At 41.2% G+C, this 26,101-nt stretch overlaps 2 protein-coding genes across 3 annotated transcripts in view; both read right to left on the bottom strand.

Moving 5' to 3' along the window:
- GIGYF2 (GRB10 interacting GYF protein 2) overlaps positions 1-9,290 on the bottom strand; it is a 100,507-nt gene extending 91,217 nt beyond the window's left edge. For both annotated transcript variants that reach the window (XM_054982823.1, XM_054982824.1), the window contains exon 1: positions 9,212-9,290. The gene's annotated coding sequence lies outside the window, so the exon portion shown is untranslated. The remainder of the gene's footprint in view (positions 1-9,211) is intronic.
- A 10,935-nt stretch (positions 9,291-20,225) lies between these two features.
- EFHD1 (EF-hand domain family member D1) overlaps positions 20,226-26,101 on the bottom strand; it is a 42,179-nt gene continuing 36,303 nt past the window's right edge. Inside the window, exon 4 of the mRNA XM_054983689.1 lies at positions 20,226-21,660. Coding sequence (XP_054839664.1) covers positions 21,526-21,660 — 135 coding nt within the window. The 3' untranslated portion in view covers positions 20,226-21,525. The remainder of the gene's footprint in view (positions 21,661-26,101) is intronic.

Genomic DNA, 26,101 nt, shown 5'->3' with positions numbered 1-26,101 from the left:
GCCAGCCTGAGAACATGGCCTTGAAGTTCCAGCCGAGGCTGCACCAACCTTCCAAGAGACTGAGCAGACCTCATCTTTTCCCTCCTCCCCGGCTCAGCGCGCCAAAATCCTAACGGACTTTCTTTCTCACTGGGGGCATGGACTTTGTCCTATAATTAACCTTGCTTTGCTACCTTGAGTCACTTCAGCCAATGATCCTGTCTGACCATCTTGATCCTGTCTGACCATCTTGATACTGGTATTCTTCTTTAATAAAGTAACATTAACTCATACACCTGAGTGATGCAGTGAAGTGCTTGGGGAAAATACCTGGCAAGACCTGACACTAGGATCTGGAAGATCCAGGTTAAATCATCACTCTGCCATGGAAGCTTGCCTGGTGACTTTAGGCCACTTAGGTATTTTCAACCTAACTTACCTCATAAGGTTTTCTGAGGATAAATCAGAGAAGAGAATGATGCAAAATGCTTTTTTATGTCATTGTGGAGAAAGGCAGGTAAAAATAAATAATAAATATGCAAGGTTGGGTGGTGAATGAGAAAGAGAGAAGAAAGCAGGGAGAAGGTATGGAGGTTTTCAGGAGAAGGGAAAGAGCAAATATTGTGAGGAACGAGATACAGGAGAAAATGTGGTGCCTCCAAGTCCTTAGGGGTTCCCTGCCATGCAACTGGGCCTGGTGGCCAGCAAATGGGCCATATTCATCCCAGGTAGAACCTGCCCAAAGGAGAGATGGAGGAAAAGCTGAAGATGGGAGCGAATAAAGATAAGTTGGTTGGTGGATGGGAAGGCAAGAAGGAATCAGGGAAGGAGAAAGGCTACAGGGGCTTTCAGGGAAAGAGGAAATAGTGGGAGAGGGGAAGACACTCTCTGTAAGTCTTTTCAGGTTCCCTCTTGTAATTAACTATGTACAAGCCAGTTTTAAATCATGATTAATCATGGTAGATCAAGAAGGAACAAGTCACTCATATTGGTGATGGATGAGCAGATCAAACACAGAATGCTGCAGCTTGTTTCTACACAAACAAGTTTAAACTTATCTTTACCAACCCAGAGCTCCATGGTACTCCTTTAGCATGGAAAATAAAATCATACAATGGAAGGATTTTGGCAGGTATGGCTTTTCCCACTACAGTGCTATGGTGATGACCAGCTCCCTTGGGTTTGGAACTGACATCCCTAGGCCCCTTTAGTTCATCAGAAAACCAGCTTTCAAAACTTCCTTATTTACTGTGCTCCTGCCAAGAGCTCATGACTTCCTTTATCACCTCTATTAGGAAAAAACCCCCGCTGGGTTTCCTGGTGGTGAGGGGGGAGGCTAAAAAACAGGGGTTCCACACCTCTGCTGAGATATTGCAGTTCAGGCCACCAGGAAGGGGGGCATCTATGCAAAGTGGGGGGTTGGGAATCCCCACTTTCCAACCAGCCCCCTTGTTCCCAGGAAAGACTCCTTGTTTTCCTTCCTCTATGTGTAAGATCGCTTCATCGCTGGATCAGAGGACATTCTTCCTAGTCCTTCAAGGCTGTCAGTGGTGGGGTAGATGGGGGGGGGGGGGTTGGCAGAGCCACGTGTCATGGGAAGAGACAGGTGCCAGGCATGGAGGTGGGGGGCGCTGTACTACATTGCACAGCATGGAAAAATATGGTAAACCTCAGGAGCTATGGCAGCAGCATTTCTTGCTGTCAGCATAAAACACTGTTTCCTGCCTGTTTGCCCCCAACCACCTCCAATCTCCGTTATACCCTATAGGGAAAACCAGGGGAGCTATCTAGGGGGCTGAGGTGACATTCTGCAAGCAAAATCTACCAAATTTGCAGTGGACCTACTCCTAACTATCCTTTAAAAACCTCCAAGTTTCAGGGAGACTGGACCTTGGAGAGCCATTTTATGCTTCCCCAAAGAAGGTTCCCTCAGCCACCCCATTTGTTTCTATTGTGGGACAAAACTGATTCCCACTTCAGAAATACATGATTCATGATTTCCATGGCCACACTCTCAATTACAATCTACACAACACACCAGACAGCCCAACAGAACCAAACTGAAGGACCCCCCCTCCCCAAAAAAATTAGCATCCCCTAAGCAGGCTGTCCAGCCACTCTCCATTGTTCCCTATGAGGACCAACATCACACCAGAGAATCACTCAAACCAAAATGAAGCAAGGCGGGACAGTCTTGCAACTGGAAATACATTTAAGCAAGTCTAGGCAAAGTGTTCAACAACTCCAACTTCCCACAACATAACAATTTTCAGTCCAATTTATTTCAACAGAAAGGATTCAACACAGGCTTCAATCTACCACAGAAACCAATGACTGAAAGAGCTTAAATTGGCTAGACAGAGTCTTGAGCTTTTAAAATAAACATGTTGACCCTGGAGGTCCCTTCCAACCCTATGATTCTAGGATTCTATGTTATTCCATGTGCTACAAAAGAGAAAAGGGAAAAAAGTCTAGCTAGATCTGGGAAGGGAAAAAGAACGTCTTAAAATAAGCATTTGCTATCTTCAAAATAGATCTAGCAATATAAGCTGAGCTATTGCTTAATAACCTTAAAATTACTATTCTAATTTTCTGTTATTTATCTGAAGTATTACTTTTGCATCAATTTGGTTTGGGAGGGGGGGGGGGAGGATGTCCATTCCCTTGCTGGAGTTTGCTTCTAGTTGCAAGGCTGTCTCTTGCTTCATTTTGGTTTGGGTGATTCTCTGGTGTGTGCAATTGCATATCATCACCAAAAAGATATTCTTTCCTTTGACTAAGTGATATTGGTTAAATTTAAAATTGCCACTATCCATAAATATCCTGTTTTTATATATATATATATATATATATATATATATATATATGGCTTACATTTAGACACTAACCTAAGGCAAGCAACTTTTCCCTCTCACTTCACAGTGGGTTTGGGACACCTGGAAGCAATGAACCTGGGTTGTGGGGGCAGTTAGAAGCAGCAAGACTCTTCTTGCTTCTGATCACCTCCAAAGTATAGCACGAAGTGAGAGAACTCCTCACCCCAAGTTCTCTTAAAAATGAAGAGTCATTCACTCACCTACGCCCTGCTTTGGCAGTGTTCAGAAGATGTCAGAAAGATTCTTGCTGCTTCTGAACTGGTCTCTTAGTCTGGCACAAAGTCCTATGCCAGTGCCTCCCACAGCTTTTACATGCCAGAGGACTTGGGGAGGTATTAAGGGACAGTCACAAAAAATGTCTATCATATCTACCAAAGCCAATCAAAATTTGGGTATTCCAGATACACATAACATCTCTCAGTTATTTTGGAGTTCCTATTCAGAATCACTGGGGTAGAAAGCTTGTCAAGAAAAGCAGAAGAAAATCCTGAAGTATAGTCTTCCCTCCAAAACTATGTCATAGCAATAGACCTCATCAAACATGCTCCATATCATAATAAAGGAGTCTTTTTAATTTCACTACTGATTTATTTATTTACTTTATTTATAGTCTGCCTTTCTTGCTGAGACTCAAGGCATATTACAGGATATAAAACAGTGCAATTAAATAATGTAAGACAACCAATGAACATGCAATAGAGCTAGGATTACAGAATTTGAGAACAATGAGAATACAAACTGTAAGGCAGGGTATACGACAAACAATCCAGAAAGTGGATTACAAGGTTAAGATAATGCAATAAAAACAGGTGATACTTATAATAATTACTGCAGCGAACTACAATCCTATTCCATTATAAAGGGGCCATCCTGGGTTGTTTTATTCTACTACAGCTCTAATCTCTTTTTTAAAATATCCTCTTGAACATTATGGTTTTGCGCATTCTGTGGAAAGACAGAAGGGCAGCAGCTGTTCTGACCTCCTCAGGAGGGTCATTCCACAAGGTGGGAGTCAGGTGGGAGTCACCACTGACAATAAGCATGAACAGGCAGCTGTTGATTTTATTCATTTGCAGAGTGGCACCTTTAGAAGGCTTTGCTCAAATGAGCAAAGCTCTAGCAGTGGAGCACAGCAGAACAGGTAGTCCTGCAGGTATGTGGGGTTCACAGTCATTTAGGGCTTTGTAGGTGATAACCACAACCTTTCTGAAGAAGGGAGCATTGACGCACGAAAGCTCATACTCCGAAAATTTTGTTGGTCTCTAAGGTGCCACTGGACTCAAATCCTGCTAACTAGAACACTGGTAGATCATAACCAGAACCTTGAATTTGGAACTGAATGGTGACTAACGGAGTGTCTGCAGAATGGGTGTGAGATGTGTGTTCTACCTGTGCCCAATAGTAGTTGGGCTGTGGTATAGTAACTGAAATAACTGTTTCATACTAAGCCTTACTTTTGAGTACTGTCTATATAGGGACTCATTCACTTTGGGGAGAAGCAGTACAACATAAATTAATGGTGCCATCCTAAGCAGAATGACACCCTTTAACTCCTCTTACTTCAATGCATTAGTTCAGGATGCCACTGCAATGCATATAGGCATAACTAATGCATCTGGCTCCACTTTCTTGAGCTTTTGGTAGTGTGAAGAAGAAGTAAGGATATGCAGGTTGGCAAATGAACTTTTAATTTCCAACACATGGAAGAGTGAGCAGTGAGATGACATTCCAAACCATGATTTAGGTATAAACAATGATATATGTTGGAAAGGATGACTTAACTGTATTTTATATAAGCCATCTTGAGGATCCTTCAGAATAAAAAGGTGTGTTAGAAATCTAGCAATACATTTAAAATTGTGTCCTCCAGACTTAATGTGAATGGAGTCATCCACAATTAAGTGAATTGTGTGCGTATATCCTAGGGCAATATAAATCATGCCCTAACTGTATTTTTACTTTCCTCCAACAGCCTAGCAACTTCAGAGAACCTGACTACATTCTCCAGCATCTTCAAGTTCTCAAAATATACCTCTATGCACACCACAGTTTAAAAGAACTAGAACATCACACATGCACATACACACACTAGACAGCCTAGAACTGAAATTGGTATTAGCAACTGAATTTTTTGTTGTTGAGTTCTAAATCAGCGCTGATAAGGCAGCTATCAACACCAGAGAATCAAGCCTATGTTTGAAGAAACATGAAAAGACAGCATTATAGTTGTAATTCATGCACCCATTTCAGAAGATGGCTTATACAGGGCATGAATCCAAAACATGTATCAAGAACACCCCTCTAAGTAAAAAATGCACAAAGATTTAGAAAATGTGCATTTTCATTCTTAATTTGGTCTGTGATCCTTGAAGATATGGAAAGATTGCCTAGGATGGAGGATGCTAGGTAACTTTTTTGTTAGATTCACTAATATTTTGCTTAAGTGGAACAAATTTTCATTTAAGGAGTTAATCATTGAGACCCCTGCTTAAGAAACCATTTATGAACACTGACAATCCAGCTAATTTTAGACCAGATTTTAACCTTCCCTTTCTTGTGAAGAAAATTAAGCAGCAATCCCAGGGCATTCTGGATGACACATTCCTCTTCCACACATTTCAGTCTGTCTTCAGAATTACATACTGGGCAAAGACAACATTAATAACCCTCGTGGATAATCTTCACCTAGTAGTTAACAGGAAGAACAATGCTGTTAGTTCTCCAAAATTTCTCACTGGATTTAGACAATGTGGACCATTAAATATTTTCGCACTGGTTGGGATCTTTCTTGGGACATCAAAATGGAAAGTTTTCAAATGTTTACACTCATATTTGTGCAAGCAAAATCTCGCATGATTACTAGGAGATGGCCTGCTCAGTGGTCTAGACATGACATTTAACAGGGTAGAATCAATATCTATGTTTTATAATGTGTACATGAAGCAACTAAGCAAGACTATCTGGAGCTATGGAGTGCAATCAGTATACTGACAATAATATATATAGCTGGATGTTAAGAATCCCATAGTATCTAATCCAGCATCTTGAAACAATCGTCAAAAGGATTAAACTTACGGTTTATGCTGAATCCAGACAAGAGGGATATGATACTGATAACAAATTGTCAAGCATTATGGGAAGAATCTCTTATGGAGGAATCTACACTTATCACAGGGTATTTATAGATCTATTAATCAGCTATATAATCTAAAGGTTCTCAACTCTGCTGCTGAAAAATGAGCAGGTAACACCTGTGGATAGTGAAATATTTTAAAACATCCATCTACAGCCCCAACTGAAGTATCTGGCAACATTTATCCATATTTTTGTAACCTCAAGGCTTGGCTACTGCAATGGGATCATATTGGGCTGCTACTAAAGGCTGTTCAGGAACTGCAGATTATATACAACACCACAGGCCAACTCCCAAACCTGTGGGAAAATGGAAGCCGTTTTAATTAGCTTTGTATCAAATACACAGGGTCCCAGCCTTTTTCAAGGCTCAATTTAAGAAGCAGGTGTTGTTGACCTGTGAAACTTGTTAACAGCAGGAACCTATATACCTTGAGAGTGCCTCTTTCATCTGTACTGCATCTATTCTTCACATACTAAGGACCATGAGGATGCTCTTTTAAAAGACTTTCCACAGCAAGAATTATCAATGTTAACACAACAGTATAGAGCAGTGGTTGTTCCCAAGATTGTTGTGGGTGAAATGTGCAAACACCTTTCCGTATCGGCTTTCAAAAGAGATTGCACGGCACACCTGTTTTGTCAGACATTAGGAGACTGAAATTTTATTGCAGATTAATTTGATTTATGGATACTAAACAGCCTTAAACATGCTCTACCACTATTTGGGACAAAAACAGATATTGGAAGTCCTCCTAACTGTGCCCAATTCTCCTTGCTGTTAGCTTAAAAGAGTTTTTGAAAAACAGGAATACTGCTCACTGGCTGGCAGTCATCCCACAGAGTACCTGTCTCCATTTTAGAATGTTACCTGTAAAAGTTTCCGTGATCTTTGAAACCACTTTCTCTAATTCCTCCATCATATTCCAGTATGTTCATGTTTGCCCACCCTGATCTGCCTTTTGTTCCTACAAAGATTTCCCAAATGCGCTGTCCATCCTGTGCCTCTTTGACGTTTATTCAGTCCCAACCTAATCAAACCTCTTGACCTGGACATGCTCCTTGGACCCAATCATACAAAGCCCACAAACAACACAGTTTTACTGGTTCTGCCCATAATACAATACGTCTACCTTCAATTAAGATCCTGTGTCTCTGCTTATCTGCCCATTCAGTGTTCTGCAGGCAAACCTGCTCTATGAAGCAAGATATGTTTCCTCCACCATAACTTTTTGCTCAATTACTTTATGAGCTAAGCTCAACACTTAAAAGCAGCAAATATATAGTATCTCAAGCACTTCCTGAAGACTTTATTAGATGAGGTGTTTTACTTTCTAGGCAACATTGTCATTTGGTTCAGAGAAATTGCAGATAACAGAACAAGCAAAGGGTACAATTATGGGCAGAGACAGGACAAATGTAGTTTCTAAAGCCTAACAGAGACTACTTTAGGGCTGTAGTCCACCTGGCCTATGCAGAATATTCTAACAGATGGGTATGGCAACATTTATAACAATGTGACTAATACAATTGTTTAGCAAAATAAGATGCTCTGTTAAGAAGAGGATTTCTTGCTGAGGGAATGGATGATGTACACAAATTCAATGATCATAAGCAAACAGCACAAGAAAAATACCTGGACTTCTGTGATATTTCTTTACTTAATATAAAAAAATGACCATTCAGATTCCCTTATATTATGCAAGTTTTTGTGAAGACTGTTAGAAAGAAAGATCTTAAGCACTAGAAATGCAATCCTAAGTAGAGTTACACTCTGTTTAGGATGGAATTGTAGTGTATAGAGACACAGCATTCTAAAGATTGTCAAAAATATGAAGTTTTTTTTGTCAAGACAAGAAAGTATAAATATTACAGGCCATTATTTGGTAAACACTTGAAATTTCACCTCAAGCCACTTCGTATGGACACAGTTTCCTTAGCATTTTGTTACATTATGAAAACTTGAGACAAAGTATTCTGTACATCTAAACCATATACATATGCATATATAAAAGCATTCCAAAATTCAGCATTCCCTTCTCATTTTTTCAGTTATTGTTTATCATGAAAGATGGACTGTCATCTTGCTACGCCGGAGTTTCTAAACTCACAAATTTCACTCTTGTTCCTGTTCTTTTATATAATACAATTATGAAGGACATTATTAAACAGGTTCATAGAATTTCTATCTTCATTTTTTACAAATAAAAAAAACTATGGTGATTTTAAGTAGATTTAATAATACGAGTTAAAGGAAGTGCAAACAGAATAGTTGAGGAAGTACAGAATTTCTGGACACATGAGAAATTTTTATTACTACATTACTCTAGGCATCATTATATATTTTCAAATGACAAATGAATGCACTATGAACATGCTGTGTTTGGATTCTATATTTTAAGAGAATGAAGGTAGACAGCAATTTTACAGGATTATTCCATGTAGTATAGTCCACAAGATGAATCCTCAAAGAGAAACAAATACTGAGAATACTCACATTCTATCACCTCTTCACATATTGCTTATCTGTTTGTCTAAAAGTACCCCACAGCTTTCTCAAACTGAACATGACCCTCCATTTCCCGCAGCTTGTACACAGCCATATATACACACCGTGCCATTACAACTCTTCAGTCATTGGTTCACAGAGAGAGAGCTGTCATGGTGTTGAAGCCTTTCCTCCCTCTCGATGCCGGCAAGTCAGAACCGTGGAGTGGGAAGGGAAGAAGGGTGCTTTCCTTCAGAATGAGGCAGGACGAAGAGAAGTGGGGCGGGGGGCGTCTCAGGAGCTCAGAGAAGTTACATGATCCTCCGAAACTGCCTGCCAAGGAGTAGCCCAGTATCATCCACCCACCAAGCCCCGGTAGTTGCTGCCAACATGCCGCATGGAGAAGGCAAGGCCCACAGCTGTTTGGATTTAGACCGGAGCCCAAGGCAAGACCAAACCCACCAACGCTTCCTTCCGCTTACCCAAACGTTAGCGGACAAACCGGTCACTCATGCCAAGGCTAGCAACCCTCCCTACCGAACTGTTCTGCCGCTTCCCATGCGCTTCCACGGGATACGACCCAGAAGGCAGGCCGGTGCTTCACGAGAGGCCTACGCCTCTTCCCGCGGAAGGGCCGCGACAGTGAGACAGTCACGGGCCAGTGGAGGAAAACGGACTCTCAGCAAGGAGGTCGCGTCTAAAAGGGGATGCGGAAGGCCACCGAGACTCAGCTTACCTGAGGTTGCGGACGGAGAGCTTCTCGAATTCAAAGCCACTTCTCAGCCCCAACAACACAAGATGGCTGCTGCGCCGACACGCAAGGTCATGTGACCTCCCCACTCTTGCCGTGGCTCCGCCCCCTTCTCCCTGCCAGCTGAGGCCAGAAACGGCCCTTTCTGGTGAGGAAGGGCTGTGGAACGCGGGCGGCAAGAGCCGTTGCGAGCTCGCCCGGCGTTCTTGCCCCGTCCTTCGCAGAACGAGTTTCAGTGCCGGGCGGCATCCTTGTGATGCCGCGTTAACTAACCGGTAACTGTCACCCGAGACAGACTTGGCTCTTGTTCATTTATCTCTGGCCTCGCTTATGAGGTTGAGGGAGTTCCTGTTCAGATGGTGCCTTCTGTAGTAACAAATGCTAAAGGGAAAGCCATATTTCAAGGCTGTCCTTTGGACGTTTGTGGCCCCGCTTAAATTCTGCACAAGTAAATAATTTAACACAAGTTAATTGCCTTTTGAAACTTATCTTACTGGCAAGAGGGTTGAAGTGCCTTTATTATTGGCAAAAATCTACCTTCGTCAACCCCTTAATCCCAGAACATTCTCTGTAGATAGTTTCTCTGCCCCGCTTCAAATCTACAGGTAAACCGTTTGCAGAGGACTTGGTATACCGATGGTCGTGAATAAATTGGCAACACCACAATTATGAAGAAGTGGGAGCAACCCAGACAGGTGCTTGTTTGTAGGAAGTAATGAAATTATTAAACTACGTCTGTCCGGAAGATCCCTTGTAAAATAGCTTGATGATCCGTTTGAATTTATTGTCAACCCTCGTCTGTGCTCACAATTGCTAATGCAAATTATCATCTCCACTGCACCTGCACATGCAATAATTATCACTACTTGGATTACAATACTTAGTTGCAGTAGATTAGAATCTTCACACCAATGCATATCTGAAGAAGACTCCTTTGCCTAGGTTGAGTGTGCATACACAAGGGCAGATAAATGGCGTTCAGAAATAACTCTAAGAGTCATCTTGAGAATATTTCCTAAGGAGTGTACTGGGTAAAGAAGGGGGCCTTTCCTCTCTTATTTGACCTTCGGGGGTTCAGTGTTAACAGGTCTGTGACCCAGGAAATACTGAACTGGGTACAGAGCCCATACTAATGAACAACAACAAATATCTGGGATTGTGTTGGGTTAGCAGAATTATCCTCAAATTTTCTCACACATGTGTTTCCCCTATTTACTTACACTAGGAGTACGCTTTACTTACAGGAATTCTATATTGTTTGTATATTGCATTCTATATTGTTTGTTTGTTTATTCCATTTGGATGCCACCTTTCTACGCCAAGGCAGCTAACATTAAAAAAAATTAAAACAACATTCTACTGTCACTTGTTTGGCTACTTATCAGTTATCAAGCCCAATTCAAGGTATTACTTCATGGCCTTAGTCCATCATATTTACAGGACCACCTCTCTCCAGATATTCCATCATGGCAACTTTTGCTCATCTGAACAGGGTTTTCTTCAGATGCCTCCTTGCATGTGGGCAAAAGCAAAAGTCATGCTAGAGTTACCAGTCCCCCATTGGGCGTGGGGGATCCCTCACTCCCACCCTCTGCCTCCACCACCACTTATCTGTCTGGCAAGGGGAAAAGGCAGGGGAATGTGGCTCCCAGGGCACGCTTCCGAGTGGTATGGTATGATTCTCCTCGTTTGGGGCCTAAATTGGTCTGCTGTGAAATGCAGGAACTCTCCGGGGCCGTCCCAGCAGCACTACCACAGTCCACAGCAGGCTGAATTGGGCCCATTTGGGGTTGAAATAGGCCTGTTGCAAAGTGTGGAAGCACTCCAGGACCCTACATAGGCTTACCATTCCCTCGCTCGGGGTGGAGGATCCCCTGCTCCCCCTGGTCCTACTTACCTAGCCAGCAGGGGGGGCGTTCCCCCACGCCCCACCTCAGCTCACTCCCACGCACTGCAATGGGCCTATTTCGAGCCCAATCGGGCCTGCGGGAGGGCAATTCAGCCCTTTGGTGAGCACGGGAGCACTCCCAGGCCACCCTTTGACCTGCGTGATGACATCACTTCCAGGAAGTGACATCATCACACATGCTGGGAGCGGTTGCTGTGCGCATGTGCAAGAAAAGAAGCTGCAGTCTCCTCACGGTAAGTGCCAGGCTCCCAGGCTCCCACCAGGGGACTCAAGGAACCTGGCAACCCTAGCCCTGCATGATGACATCACGCTGCTCCAGCAGCGCTTCCATGCTACCTAGTGAGTCAATTTCAGCCCCAACAGGCACAATTTGGCCTGCTGCAGACGGTGGGAGCGCTGCTGGGAGGGCCCTGGAGAGCTTCTGTGCTTCACAGTGGGCCAATTTAGGCCCCAAATTGGCCCAAATTGGCCCACTGAGGAGCCTGGAAGTGCTCCCAGGGGTGGCATGATGCCCTATGCCATGACATTGTTTCCCGGAAATGATGTTATTGCGCAGCCTGGGAGCATGCGCACAGAGGACCACAAGCATGGTGAATGCCGGGTATCATGCCTCCTGCCAGGAGGTAACTCTAAGCCACCCATACATGTGTGTTTACCGTGGTGGCCCCCACTGTATGTAATAGTGTACCAGAGAAGGTTAGGAAAGCTTCTACTCTCCTGGCTTTCCACAAACCATGCAAAACTGAATTATTCAAGATAGCTTTTTACTCAGATAGGAGGGCTGTACTGTAAAGAAGTGGTCTCATAGATGTCCATCAGTAAACAAATAGGGAGGGACCACAGACTTTACTGCTATTGCTGTAACTATTGATGGACCATAGACTCCACTACTATTGCTATGTATGATCCTACCCTGATCCTAGTGGGTAAGATCATACTTATACTGTTTCAGCATTTCTTTGGCTCTGTGTTGGATTTCTGCGGGGGTTTTAAATCTTTGCAAATTCGCATGTATGTTTCATTGAATGTCTTTGATATTGACTATACTGACTCACACTCTGTAATCTGCCTTAAGTCTCAGTAAGAAATAAATAAATAAATAAATAAACAATTTAAATTTAGAACAACTTTTAAAATCGGATAATTCAATAAAACATAAATAAACACATAACACCAAGAACAGGGAGGAGGGCCAATTATAGTTTTTTGGGGGGGGATGGGAAAAATGGAGGGGGGAGTCTTCAACCACTAGCATAAAACAGCATTAGAGGGGGACAGATGAATCTCCCTGAGGAAGGAGTTCCAAAGTTTTGGTACCATAACTGATAAAAGACCCTTTCTCAGGTTGCTACCCATCTAGCCTCAGATGGCAGGGGCACCTGAAGCAGGACCTCCAGAGATGACTGGAGTGAATCATAGGGCAGACTTTCTTTCACATAAGGACAACTCTATTTTTCTGTATAGAGAGCAGAAGGATATTGTTGACACATGATGGAATATATCACATTGGAAAATAAGCAAGTGGATGAGTCTAAGATGGTAGATCAGATGCCTGAGGGCCAATTCAGGTTACAAAGTCCTTATGGCCACTATGAGGACTTTGTATGAAATTGTGATGAGAGTTTTGTATCCCCCAGACACATGCAGGCCTAATTTTGATTGCAACTGTACAGGCTTGCCTATTTTTCCCACTGCCATGTTCACCTGCCTGATGATCGCAGCAGTAGAAAAAGGGGCAGAGAATGGAGTCCGACCCTAAAAGTGACATTGCATTTGGGTGACACTCTAGGAATCCCACCCACATCTCTATTGTTTATACCATAAATATTTGTGGGGGGGGGGAGGTCCTAGACTATCAACCAGAAGTGATTTCACTTCTGGGGTCAGATGCAGCCCTGCCCCCAAAATCTCTAGGGATGGTGGGATGCAGGTGCAGGTTTGAAACTCTGCAACTGTAGCACATGATAAGAAGTCTCTCCCTTGCACCATTTTTGTATCCTGAAGCTTGGGAACCACTATTTGCTTCATTGTGAAACCAGTAGCTCCCCAGGGTAGTTTCAGAATGCAAAAATGGTACGTTAGATGACATTATTGTTGGTAAGAAGCTATATGAATTGGGGGGCTATATTGCAGGAGGGGGTGTATTGCAAAGACTGCATTGTGATGTATTTATCCCCATCACAACATTTCTTTATCTATCTGTCCTCTGGTAAAATGAGGCTGATAGACAGCGTTTTATTGAAGTTCAAGTAAGGAGTTCACGGATGAGTTCGAATTTGATAAATCAGCTATTCTCATATGAGCCTGCCTGTACTTTAAAAAAAAATTAAATTATTATTATTATTAATTTTGAATTAGTTTACAACATATAACTCACAAAACATAACATTAACAAACTTCAACAGATGTTTAAAGCAGTTCGTTGTAATCATATCATGAGTTATTAACTTACATTAAATTAACAAGTAAAATGTTATTATAGCAAAAGCAGTATTAAATAGAACTTTTTCTGGGTAAGACTACCACAAACCCCACATTTCCAGAGCCTGCCTGTACTTTGAGATCACACTAGGGTTGCCAACTCCAGGATAGAAATGCCTGGACATCTGGGGTATCAGCAAGTGGGCCAGGGCTTAGGGAGAACAGGGACCTCAGTGAGTTATTGATGCCACAGAGCCCACCCTCCAAAGCTGCCCTTTTCTCCAGAAGAATGGATCTCTTTTTATCTGGAGATCAGTTGTATTTCTGGGAGCTCTTCAGACCACACCTTGAAGTTGGCAACCCTAGATTACACTAATCTCCAACTGCCCTCAATTTTTGAAGTTAGATAGACAGCTACTAAAACAGAGCCTTCTCTATCATGATATTTTAATTGTGGAAGATCACTCACAGAGACATTTACTAGGCACCAATTGGACTTAATTTTAGGCATCATGTAAAACCTTTTTTATTTAACCAAGCTTGTTTGAATGTCTCATTGCTGTTATTTTAATTTCTGCTCTTTGTTGGATTTGCTGTTATTGTTTTGTAATTCTCTTGCAATTTCGTGTATTTATTGATTGTTAGAAGTTGTATTGTGCTGTGCTGTTTAAACTAACATCTCTGATTAGAGAATAGACTTTAGATAAATATTTAACTGTATGGGAACCTCTTATTGACTTTATGCTTGAAACAGAATGAGAAGAATTAATGATATGCATTTTTGAAGATTAGGAAGAAAGGAGAAATAGTTAAATATTAAAGTTAAATTTAGTCTAGAATAAGTATCAGCTTTTGATTATTTCAAATGGAAAATTGGTATATATTCCTACTAATTAGTTTTTCCTTCACTTGCTTTCCCTTTTATTCTCATTTTTTCCGTTCCTTTTTTGATTTGTATACTTTTTAGTTTTTTCTTTCATTTCCTCTTTCAGCTGTATGTTTTATAATTACGCTTAAATTTTTCAATAAAAAAGTTATTATATAAAGAAAAGAAAAGGACTGTTGTTGTTTTTATCAAGTCCTTTCAAATAATTTTGTACCACTAGAGGGCAAACAATGACAGGGAAAGCCTGACAGTGGGAGAAAATTGAAAATAAAATATTGCCTGACAAATTTCAGGCAATATTACCTCAATAGAAGGAGGATTCAAAATATAGAAGTAGACTCTTGGGCCACCAGCACTGTCACCACAGGTGACAGTTCCCCTTCTTGCAATTTAAAAATGAGTTTGTTAGCAGCAGAGATGTTATAGATAAGTTGAGTGTGTCATGTCCCGTCAAGTCGCCTCTGTCTTAATGGTGATCCTATGAATGAAAGACCTCCAAAATGTCCTGTCATTAACAGACTTGCTGAGATCCTGCAGACTGGAGGATGTGGCTTCTTTTATTGAGTCAAGCCATCTTGTTTTAGGTCTTCCTCTTTTCCTGCTGCCTTCCACTTTCTCCATCATTATTGACTTTTCCAGAGAATCTTGTCTTCTCATGATGTGACCAAAGTACGATAGCCTCAGTTTTGTCATTTTAGCTTCTAGGGGGAATTCAGGCTTGATTTGATCTAGTACCCACTTAGGAGAATGCAATATGGAAATTTCCCTTTCCATGTGTGTTCTCAGGTTGTCCTGATTCTTGTTTCTGTAGCTATTTATAAGAACAAATGTCAAAGGAGAAAAAAATAACTTGGGAAAATATGGTCTCACAGGCATTCTTATCTAAATAAACTTTCAAATGATAATAAAGAGATGCTGCCTGCTTGGAAAAAAGATCTATGTACCAAAATGGATGGCTTTGGGTGGCTTATACTTACGTTGAATACTTGGCTGCTTTATTTGGGATCTGGGAAATTTTTCCACTATCAAATTGGCTACAGACTCTGTAGATTCATTTTTTTAATAGATCAGCAGGAGCTGTGTTGGTATTTTGTGTCATGATGATATAATGATTTTATTAAATGGTGTTCTAAGAAACCCTTGAAAAATGGCCTATGGATTTATCAATCAATATGAGTCAAAATTCCTATTGAGCATGTTATTGGGAGGGGTACTAGTTTGTCTGGTTTTAATAGTATAATGGAATGCTTGAGCCACATACAACTCTAAACACATTGTCAGTGACTAGACACCTAACAAAAGGAGAATCAATAGCTTCATAATTATAACTGTCTACTGCAAATTACAAGGACCAACCTGAATGTTAGTCATTAACTCTAACTAAAGTCACACGTGTACAGGTACCCAGTTTCTGACTTAAAGCAAGAGCAACAGCCTCCAATTTTAATTTGGAGTTCAAGGGTGGGTGGGAACAGGAGAATACTTCAAGAAAGCTCATACCTGGTTTGTTCATCATTTATTACTTCTTCTCTTCAGTTATCAGCATGATTTCTAAATTACTGTCTCTTTAAATGTAAAAAAACATTGCCTGCTGACATTATATTTTTCTTTGACTATTGGAAAGTGATAATTGCCATGTTACAATCTCTCTTGCATGCCACAAGTGCAGCCATTTAATCAAATGTTTTTAGCCTATCCAGTTTTCTATCCTCCCTTAGTGCAGCACTTAAAACCGTGACAATGTCAGATCTTTTCTTGCTGCTAAAAATCAGCTTGCTGCTGTTGATCTAACACTTGTACTTGAGCACTGCAACACAAACAAAGTCTAACTGGAATATATTGCTGTTTTAGCTCCCAGAGAATGGATATTCCTCAAACCTCAGGACTGCACCTGATCCAGGTTGGGTGAAGGGGGTGAACTGGGGGCAGGCATTGTCTCGTGCTTCGGTTCTGATCCCTGCTGGGTGAAGGGGGAGGGCATTGTCCCCTGCTTCTTGCCTGACCCCGGCCGGGTGAAGGGGGAGGGCATTGCCAACTGCTCCACTCCTGATCTGAGCTGAGTGAAGGGAGGTGGGCATTTCCTCCTGCTTTGCTCCTGATCCCAACTGGGTGAAGGCAGGAGGCAGGAATTGCCACCTGCTCCGCATCTGATCCCAGCCTGGACTTCCCGCTGTGGCATGCTGTCTGGAGGTCTGGCTGCCTCATCTGGGCTTCCCTCCTCAGCAACACCCTCTGGATGCACACCAGGGTAGGAAGTGAGTTGTTTTGAATATGCTTAGCCTTTTATATAGTAGGATGGTATCACAGAGACCTTGGGACTCAATTGAAGAAGAAAGGAGTTATATGGGATATAATTTCAGACAGAAGTGGCAGGGAGCCAAGTAATGATTTCAGATCAGAACCAGATTGGACAAATTGGTATCTTGATTAGGGTACCAACAGAATATTCAGCCCTTGGGGTACAGTTAAACGCTCTAAATTCCCAAAAGCTAAGGCACAACTTAATGAGTTTTGCACAAAGGAATCCTGATAAAGTTGTTTACAGCTATTCTGTGCTATTCTCATATTATTTAGGTGAGAATGGGTGTCGTAGAGCAGTTTGAGAAAGCTTTATATCTCAAGGGGGTAGGACTACTTGACTCTGCAATCAAGAATTTTTGATGGTTTCCTTCCAGCAGGCATCATGCTCTGGGCAAAAAATGCTTTTAGAATTAAAGCCATTTGAAGAGAATGAGTCATAGATATAGCCTCAAGTCCGCTCTGCTTATGCAGTCCAAGGAGTTTGGCTTCAGAATGGAATCTAGGAGACTTGTGCCAATGTGCCTGGACAGTGCCAGAATAGCATGACCCTCCTATGTGCCAATATATATTGGTCTGTCACGTCACAAACAGGATTATAAGAATTATGACGAGAGAAATAATCTTGAATATTTCAAAACTGAAAGGTTTCCTTAAACTAAAGAAGGAACTTGTTTGGAAGACTGCAGTTTTTTGTCTTGAGTATTTTTCTGCAGCCAGCAACCACCTATCTTATACCATCATTTGAAATTCAAAGACAAATGCAGCCCCATCAAGGTGTTGTCCACAAATCCACATTTTACATTATGCATATGATGAAGACTTCCACCCGATGAATGACTACTTTTCAATGAAATCTTTTAGTCTTTTATATGCCACAAAAGATTTAGTTTTCACTGCAAACAGCTACCCCACTACTGTTCAGCCTTTATCTTTACCAACTGAATTGCTTCTATTAGATTTCTGCAAGTCTGGTACAGCAAGCCTGAGTAACCTGGTATGAGGGGACTTGTCCAGTCCAAATGACAACGCATCTCTTGCAAAAAACATATGGCTGATGATGCAAATGCCTCTAAGAGATTCCCTCCTGCTCCATTCTGAATGATTCTTCTAAGCCTGAAATGTTCTGTTTTCTTCACACCACTCAGTGTAGAATGATCCTTGATTTGCCATATTAATTGAATAAATTAAATATTAAATAAGAACAGTAATGACATCACTGGAGTATATCAGTAGCCATCAGTCTTATTTGCACTATATTGCCATTTCATAGAAACTTTAGTTTATTCCTAATGTTCAATTCTTCCTCTCTTGAAAATAATGGATTTTATTCACAGCATTCTACTTAAGTAAGAGATGATAAAAAACCCATACTTTGACCTGTTCTTGGGAGAAGCATCAAAACTACTTTTTATTGTTATCCCCCACTTTAACGCTGCATCAGAAGTGGGATATAAATCCAAGAAATGAGTCCAGAGCAGAAATTACTGAAGTTTGATGACTCCGCATTAGTTAAGACTTTTTGGAATAGTAGTGATCTTTGAGGTTTAGATGCTCTAGGAGGAGGAGAAATTTTTCTCATAGCTACATTGGTATATTGGAAGCAATTTTTACAACTGCTAGTAAATGAGAATGGATCATCCAGTAGGTGGCAGTGAAACAAACAGGAATGTTGGCAACAGAACCTGTTCTCATGTTTATAGTGCTAAAAGCAGCTGACCCAAGTACAATTCAATAAAAGAAGCTTTGCATTGACTATAATTAACTCTTGGATGGCCTTCTAGCTTCTTTCTTACTGCTTAGACATTCCTGAAGGCAGTGGCAAGTGGCAAGGGCAGTTTTAAGAACCTTGGCTTGGATCGAGTTGAAATTTCCACAGATGGAGGGTGTGTGTGATTTTTGTCCATTGCCCCTCCCATTGAAATGTCCAACACCCTCCCCATTTCTTAGGATGCCCTCTTCCCCAGTAGTAGCACTGTAAGGATCATTTTGAGCTTAGCAGGAGTAGGTAGGCAAGGGAGGTCCGCTCCACTGATAGAAATCCTTTCTATCAGTAGAGATTTCCCACAGGACCTAATTCTTTGTTTCTAGTTTAAAACAAAAGTCACAGACACCACATACAAATCTTACATAATACCTCTCAAACTCCACAATGGCCCCCAAACTGGCACACTGATCCAGGTCACCATCGATTTTTCCAAAGGTGGAAAGAAAATCTATGCCATAATCAAGAATCACTAAAATATTAACAGGAAGGAACACACGGTTCACACTTAGAAAACAACTGAACAGGCCAGTTCTTCCATATTCACTGTAGGTGCTGATAACTTGTATATCCTGCTCCTTACAGATGTTAATTATTCACCTATACCCCTGTAGCTTCGTATTGTATCTGCTTGTCTCATTTTATCCTGCACAAAGTTTCTAACAATAATTGGGAGTGTCTCACAGTCCATGCAAAATGAATGGACTACCCTTTGGATTGGATCTTGTTTTGAACCAGCTTCTCTTTGTAACATATTCTACCTCCCCCTCAAACATACACACACACATTTTTGTTGTGTATATAAATTGGCCAGATGGATTTACATACTACTGTGCATTTGATGAAGTGAGCTCTAACTCAGGAAAGCTTGTGCCAGAATAAATTTTGTTAAGTCTTTAGGGTGCTATTCGAGAGATCAGAGGAAACTTGCTGTGTCTGAAAATCAGGGCTACCACAGGCCTTCAGACAAAGATTCCTTCTGAGCCCCACTTACACCAGACCCAACCCAAGTATCATTTGAAAATAAATCATTTTTAGCATGAATAGGCTAATAATAGGGTCTATGTATACCTTGTATGTATGCCTTAGCATGTATAGGCTAATAATAGGTTCTATGTATACCTATGTATACATTATTCTTTACATTCTGTTTTTCCCACCCTTCCTCCAAGGAGCTCAGGATAGCATACCTAATGTATCCTTTCACTGCATTTTATCCTTACAGCAGTCCAGAGAGATGGACCAGTCAATGTGTCTTGGCATAGACTAAGATCACACTTCCCCCGTCATAAAGGGACCAATTATTTTACAGCAGCCAATCAGTGGTACCTTCCCTGCTTCTTGGGTCTCTAGGGTAAAAGGCGGTGGAGGCTGTTTGTAACCTTGAACAGAAAGTTTCAGAGTTGAATTTTTAAAAATGGCACTCTCTCTACCTCCACTAATCAGGCTGCTCATCAGAATATTGTCTACTACTCCATTCAATTAATACACTTAATTGATATTTTCAGGGAGTAGTCTCTTTGTGGCTCCCTGGGCATTAAAGTCAAGAATAGTAACTCAATAGTCATAGCAACCACTCTGTGCTGTCACCAAAACACTGGAGTACTAAGCCTTAAAACCCTTGACTTTGATATGAAGTGCAGGCATATTTTGCAGACCAGAGATCTAGACGAATAAAGTCTGAAGAAGAAGATGAAACAAAGGATGTCAAGCTAGCATGTGGCAAGTTAGAAATGTTTTATTTGTATAAGCAACAGAAGAGAAAAAATAATTCAAACCTTGTAACGTATAAAACATTTATTATAAATATTTTTTAGCTAAAAAGTGTGATTTTTATCAAATATAATCTGTGGACTTGCAAATAAAGTTTTAATTATTTAGCAGTTATCCTATCCATTGTTTAACATGAGATGGGCTCCTTTTCACTATTCCACGCTCACAGTATCACAATGTAAGAAGCTAAAAACAAGGAATGTGGTATCTGTTACATTGACTGAAAACAGACTTGGCAAAGAAGCTGGCACCCACCTACTGTATATATGCTTCGGAACCTAAATCTATTACCCTTTCAAAGTAGAAACACTGCTAAACAGAAATGGCAATTTTGATTAAGTAATAACTCTAAAGTAGTAGTTGCATTCCCACATGTGGCCACAAGAGGACAGAAGATTTTCAGAGGTGGACAACTGAAGTACTGCCAAACTATCTTACCCACTTGACTGTCAGATGTGTAACTCCCCCAAAACTGGAAAAAGTCTATGGACCCAACAACAAAAATGTAATGGAATGTGACCAGATAGATAGAATCAGAAAATATATTAATGGGACTTTTGTTGTTGTTGCTTAGAGCAGAGACATTTATGTCCACATAAAAAAACATGGTGATGGGTGCTTGTACCCTTGAATAGAAAGTTGTCACAGTTGAATTTAAAAAAATGGCACTCTCCTTATCTTTGTTAATGGGATTGCCCCAGAAGCCTGCTTGCTAGGAAACAGTGCATGTGAAGCAAAATTAGAACATAAAAGGGTACTGGCACAATTATTTGAACACGAAAGGAACATAGTTTATATCTAAAAGAAGCCCCTGCTTCTCTGGAAGTAATAAATGGCTTTGGGAAATATAGGAGCTAAAAGATACAGAGAAAGGAAGCTGAAGGAAGGGATGTTCAGAATGGAGAGTAAGATGGGATTTTCTACCTATTTTCTGACCAAGATGAACTTGTTTAGTACCACTGTTGCTTATTTGGTGCTCCAATTTTCTGTCTAGGCCTTCAGCATTAGAATATTTCCATTCTTTTTGGCCATGCCCATTACAGCGAGAGGGTCACCTGGATAATTTTTGGCATTCAGAATGATGCAAATGCTGTGGTGTGTGGCATATGCTCAAGCATCTTGATAGTAGTTTCATATTTTAAAAAGAGCTTTAAATCTATTATGATTCCTCTCCAGAGGGGTGTCCAATACACAGCACAGCTTGTAAGAAGATACACCAGTCTCATCTGGCAGATGAGTTGCCTCAGTTATTGACTGAATGCTGACTTGAGCTCTCGGAAAGCTGCTCTGCGGTGCTTCTTCTCCTCTTCCTCACGTTTTCGTTCATCCTGCTCTGCTTTGATTTCTGCTTCAAACTTACTGGCTGAAGACAATGCTTGAACCTATAATGCAGTAGCAGAAATGTAAAGAAAGAAGTCTGTCACTTCTTCAGGACTGCCAAGATTTGGTAGGCCTGATAGCACAATTCTTCTAGAAAATCCATAATCACCCATTCCCCTTAAAAGAAACCCTGGGCTGGATCCAGGCTAAACTTTCTATTACCAGTATGGAACTTTCCTGCCTGCCCCTTCTTACTGCAGCTCCCTGATCTCCACAAAATGTTGCTCCTTGGGGACAGGGGGCCCTGAGGAATAGCATAAGTGAGGTCTGTAGTGGGAAGGGGGAATCAGTGGAAATCACCAATGAATTCTGAATCCAACACCATGAGTATGTATAGATGTACAACACAAAACCAGGAGTCACAGTGCATTTTTTTTAGCTTGGGGTTAGCCAGGCTTCCTCCTAGCATGCAAATTACACATGTGCATAAGAGAACTGACTAATGATTAAATTGTTTATCCCGTCATCAATGCTTCAGGAAGGGTTTTCATTTTTTCTACTTTTAAAATGCTACACAAATATGTATTAAACTGAATATATATCCATATACTTTTATAACAATAAAGCACAATCAACTTTAAAATAGCTGAAAAATTACTCTAGGGAGCAGGATGTGGTTTGAAACATCACTGATTCTGCTCAGACCTAGGGCGTTGAGACCACTGGCACCTTAGAGACCAACTGGATTTTCAAGGTATAAACTTTTGAGAGTCAAAGCTCCTTTCTTCAGATACAGAGAGATCCCTGAGCCTTTATATCCCAATCAGGAGGTGGGTGGGATGAAACAAAGAAGGGAGTCAGGATGTAAAGGTACATTGCAGCTTGATTAGAGCAGAGATTAGCATCTGTAGTGAGATAAGACTCCTGTGCGTCTATTTAGCCCGGGGGGGGGGGGGGGGTTCCATTGTTCTGAATTTGTAAATGAACTCAAATTCAGCAATCTTACGTTGTAATCTTCCCTTGAAGCTTTTTTGTTTGAAGATAGCTACTTTAAGGTCAGCAATGGAATGTCTTGGAAGATAAAGATGTTCTTCTATTGATTTTTAAGCGTTGTGATTTTTAATATCAAGTTTAAGTCCATTTATTCTTTTGCATAGGGACTGACTTGTTTGTTCAATGTAGAGAATAGAAGGGCATTGTTGACATTTCATAGCATATATAACATTGGAAGATGGACAAGTGAATGAGCCTAAGATGGTGTAACTGGTGTTATTAGGTCCAGTGATTGTCTTGTCAGAATGAATATGGGGACAGAGTTGGCATCTTGGTTTGCTGCAGGTCCTGGTTCCAGAGTTTTTGTCTGTGTTAGGAAGTACATTATTGTGAGTAAGAAGTTGTTTAAGATTAGGGGGCTATCTGTGGGCATGAAAAGGTTTGCTTGTGAGAGCCATAGAATCATAGGGTTGGAAGGCACCTCCAGGGTCATCTAGTCCAACCCCTGCACAGTGCAGGAAATTTACAACTACCTCTTCGCCACACCCCCAGTGACCCCTGCTCCATGACCAGAAGATGACAAAACACTGTCAGGATCCCTAGCTAAACTGGCCTAGGGAAAATTGCTTTCTGACCCAATGTGGTGATAGGTATTACCCTGGGCATATAAGAAGGGGCCACGAGAACTAAGCACAGATGTAATCCTTCCTGCCCTCCCTCTCATGATCTGCCTAGGTTCACAGGATCAGCTTTGCTGTCAGATGGCCATCTAGCCTCTGCTTAAAAATCTCCAAAGGAGGAGAGTCCACCACCTCCCGAGGAAGCCTGTTCCTCTGAGGGACTGCTCTGTCAGGAAGTTCTTCCTAATGTTTAGCCAAAAACTCTTGATTTAATTCCAACCCACTGGTTCTGATCCGACCTTCTGGGGCAAGGGGAAACAACTCCACACCATCCTCTATTTGACAGCCCTTCAACTACTTGAAGATAGTTATTATATCACCTCTCAGTCATCTCCTCTCTAGGGTAAACATACCAAGCTCCCTCAACTTTTCCTCATAGAAATCATTGTCCTGCATAGGTTGCAAGTCATGAATGTGTTGAACTGGTTTAAGCCAAGAGTTGTATGTGACCACCAGTGACATTCTGTTGTTGTTTTGTGTTAATCCCTTAAGATTTTGTACGGGCCTATGTTGTAGCAGGTTATAATCTGCTGCCATTCTGGCTTTGTCAATCTATTTCCTTACTACATCAGGTGGATATTGGAATTCCAAAAATGTCTGCTGAAGAGCCTGCAGGTGAGAATCTCTGTCAAAATGATCTACAAGTGGCGGTCCTCTAACAAAGAAGCTTCGAGGGCAGATTACAAGGAGGTTGCTGAATTTGAGTTAATTTGCAAGTTCGGAACAGTGGAACCCCCAGGGCTGAATAGACACATAGGAATCTTATTTTACTACAGATGCTAATCTCTGCTGTAATCAAACTGCATTTTACCTTTACAGTCTGACTCCCTTCTTTGCTTCATTCCATCCACCTCCTGGCTGGAATATAAAGTCTCAGGGATTTCCTCCCTGTATCTGAAGAAGGGAGCTTTGACTCTCAAAAGCTTAAACCCTGAAAATCTAGTTGGTCTTTAAGGTGTCATTGGACTCAAATCCTGCTGTTCTACTGCAGACCAGCACAGATACCTACTCAAGATGCTGCTCAAACCTAGCCAGCTACTATGAAAATATGCAATATAGTTTCTCTTGAAGTCAATCTAGGAGAAAATATAGTATAATAAATAATAAAAATAAAACATGGCAAATGTGGTTTGACAGACAGTTCACTAATTATGTACACCCAAATGAACCCTCACACTGGAATAATATGTAACTTTAGTTTAAAAGAGGCACACATAGAGAGGAAGCCACAGCAAACCATCTGGGCCATTAAGCTGTTAAGCCAAACTATTTTTCTAGATAATAGTCATGTCATTCTCTCATGTAGCAACACCCAATTTTATCAACCCATCACATCCAGTTGTAATTGATTATCAGAGTCAGCTATCTTGGTGTAAGTGCTATTCTAGTTCCAAATCTTCACAAATATGGTCACATTCTCTCATAGCTTGTGGTCTGCTTTATTCTAAAATACAGGAATAATTTATTGGAGAAAATCGCTTGTGACCAGACACAGAAATCTCTTGTGACCAGGAGCATAGTCCTTCTTGCTAGCTATCAACTTCTGTTAGTCTTAGCTAACAAGCCTTAGCCACAAAGGCAAAGAAGAATGACCACTGTAATAGGATAGACAGTTCACTGGAATAGAGGAAGAAGAGATGTGACAGTATCTTAAACTATCCTGCAAGCAAGCAGATTGATTACACACAACCTTCCATATACATGCCAGCTATTATTTTGTAGCAAGCCACAAAAAATCAGTATGCATTCACTAAACCAAACTGATCTGATCTTAAATTTCAGTTCACGTTCTCCTGACTCAAGAATTTTATCTTCCATTCAGCATGCAGTGTGGCGATGTACTACAAAAGTGGAAAAGTTGGCAGGTGTACGCAATGATGATTCCTCTAACACTGGCCATTATCTGCTGCCAGGGGGCTCAGCACTGTGTGCCAATATTAAGAGTTTGAGCCTAAGCCTCTCTTATTGCTTCTGCTACTTGTAGAATTATAGTATTTTGTATCAATGCTGGTAAGACTCAATATTGGACAAAGTGCTCCAACTCAGTATAGATATTTCTTATTTAAAATATAAGCCATGCATGTCTAAGAGAAATGAGGGTCGCTCTCCCCTGTCCCCCTGCCTTTTCTTCAAGGCAGAGTACCAGAGCAGCTGGCACATGAAGAAGCTTTCCCCAGGAATTCCCTCTCGGACCAGGTCAGACTTTTCACATTTTATTTACTAAGCACGCATACTAAAACCATAGATATTTGGGAAAGATCTACAGTCAGGTGGAACAACAGAGAATACTAAACAAATAAAAAAAAACATAGTCGCTACCCAGATATACACACATTATATAAGCATGTCTTCACCTTGAGAGAGGGATCAAGGCTGTCCTTTCCCTACCCCAGTATTTGGGTGTGGTAAAAACAGGATAAAGACAAGACAGAAGTTTGTACCCTTGGATCCCCTATTTACATATTTATCTTTAGTTGGGGAATTCCCTTATGAGGCCAACGTGAACTTGCGGTTCAAATTCAAAATTCCCTCCAAGACAACTTTTGACCAATCAATTCCAAAATAAAGGTGCAAGAGGTACACAAACTAGCATGCTACGTGCGCAATGCAGGAAGAAAGTGGTGTTAGACTGGAAATATATCTCAGGTTTCTCCCCACTGAGAGCATGGGACACTGACAAGACGGCCCAAAGGTGGAATCTGTGCACTGATTTCACTCCCGCCACAATCTGGGTTCTGTAAATGGCATCTCCCTGCCAGGATGGTTTGGTGTTTTATTGCCAGCGCAAAGCAAGACAAACCTGTTTTGTCATAAAATCATATGAATCCAT

Source organism: Eublepharis macularius, chromosome 6, assembly GCF_028583425.1.
Source record: "Eublepharis macularius isolate TG4126 chromosome 6, MPM_Emac_v1.0, whole genome shotgun sequence".
NCBI lineage: Eukaryota > Metazoa > Chordata > Lepidosauria > Squamata > Eublepharidae > Eublepharis > Eublepharis macularius.
Note: the sequence above shows the minus strand (reverse complement) of the source record. Positions and strands in the feature narration are given on the sequence as shown.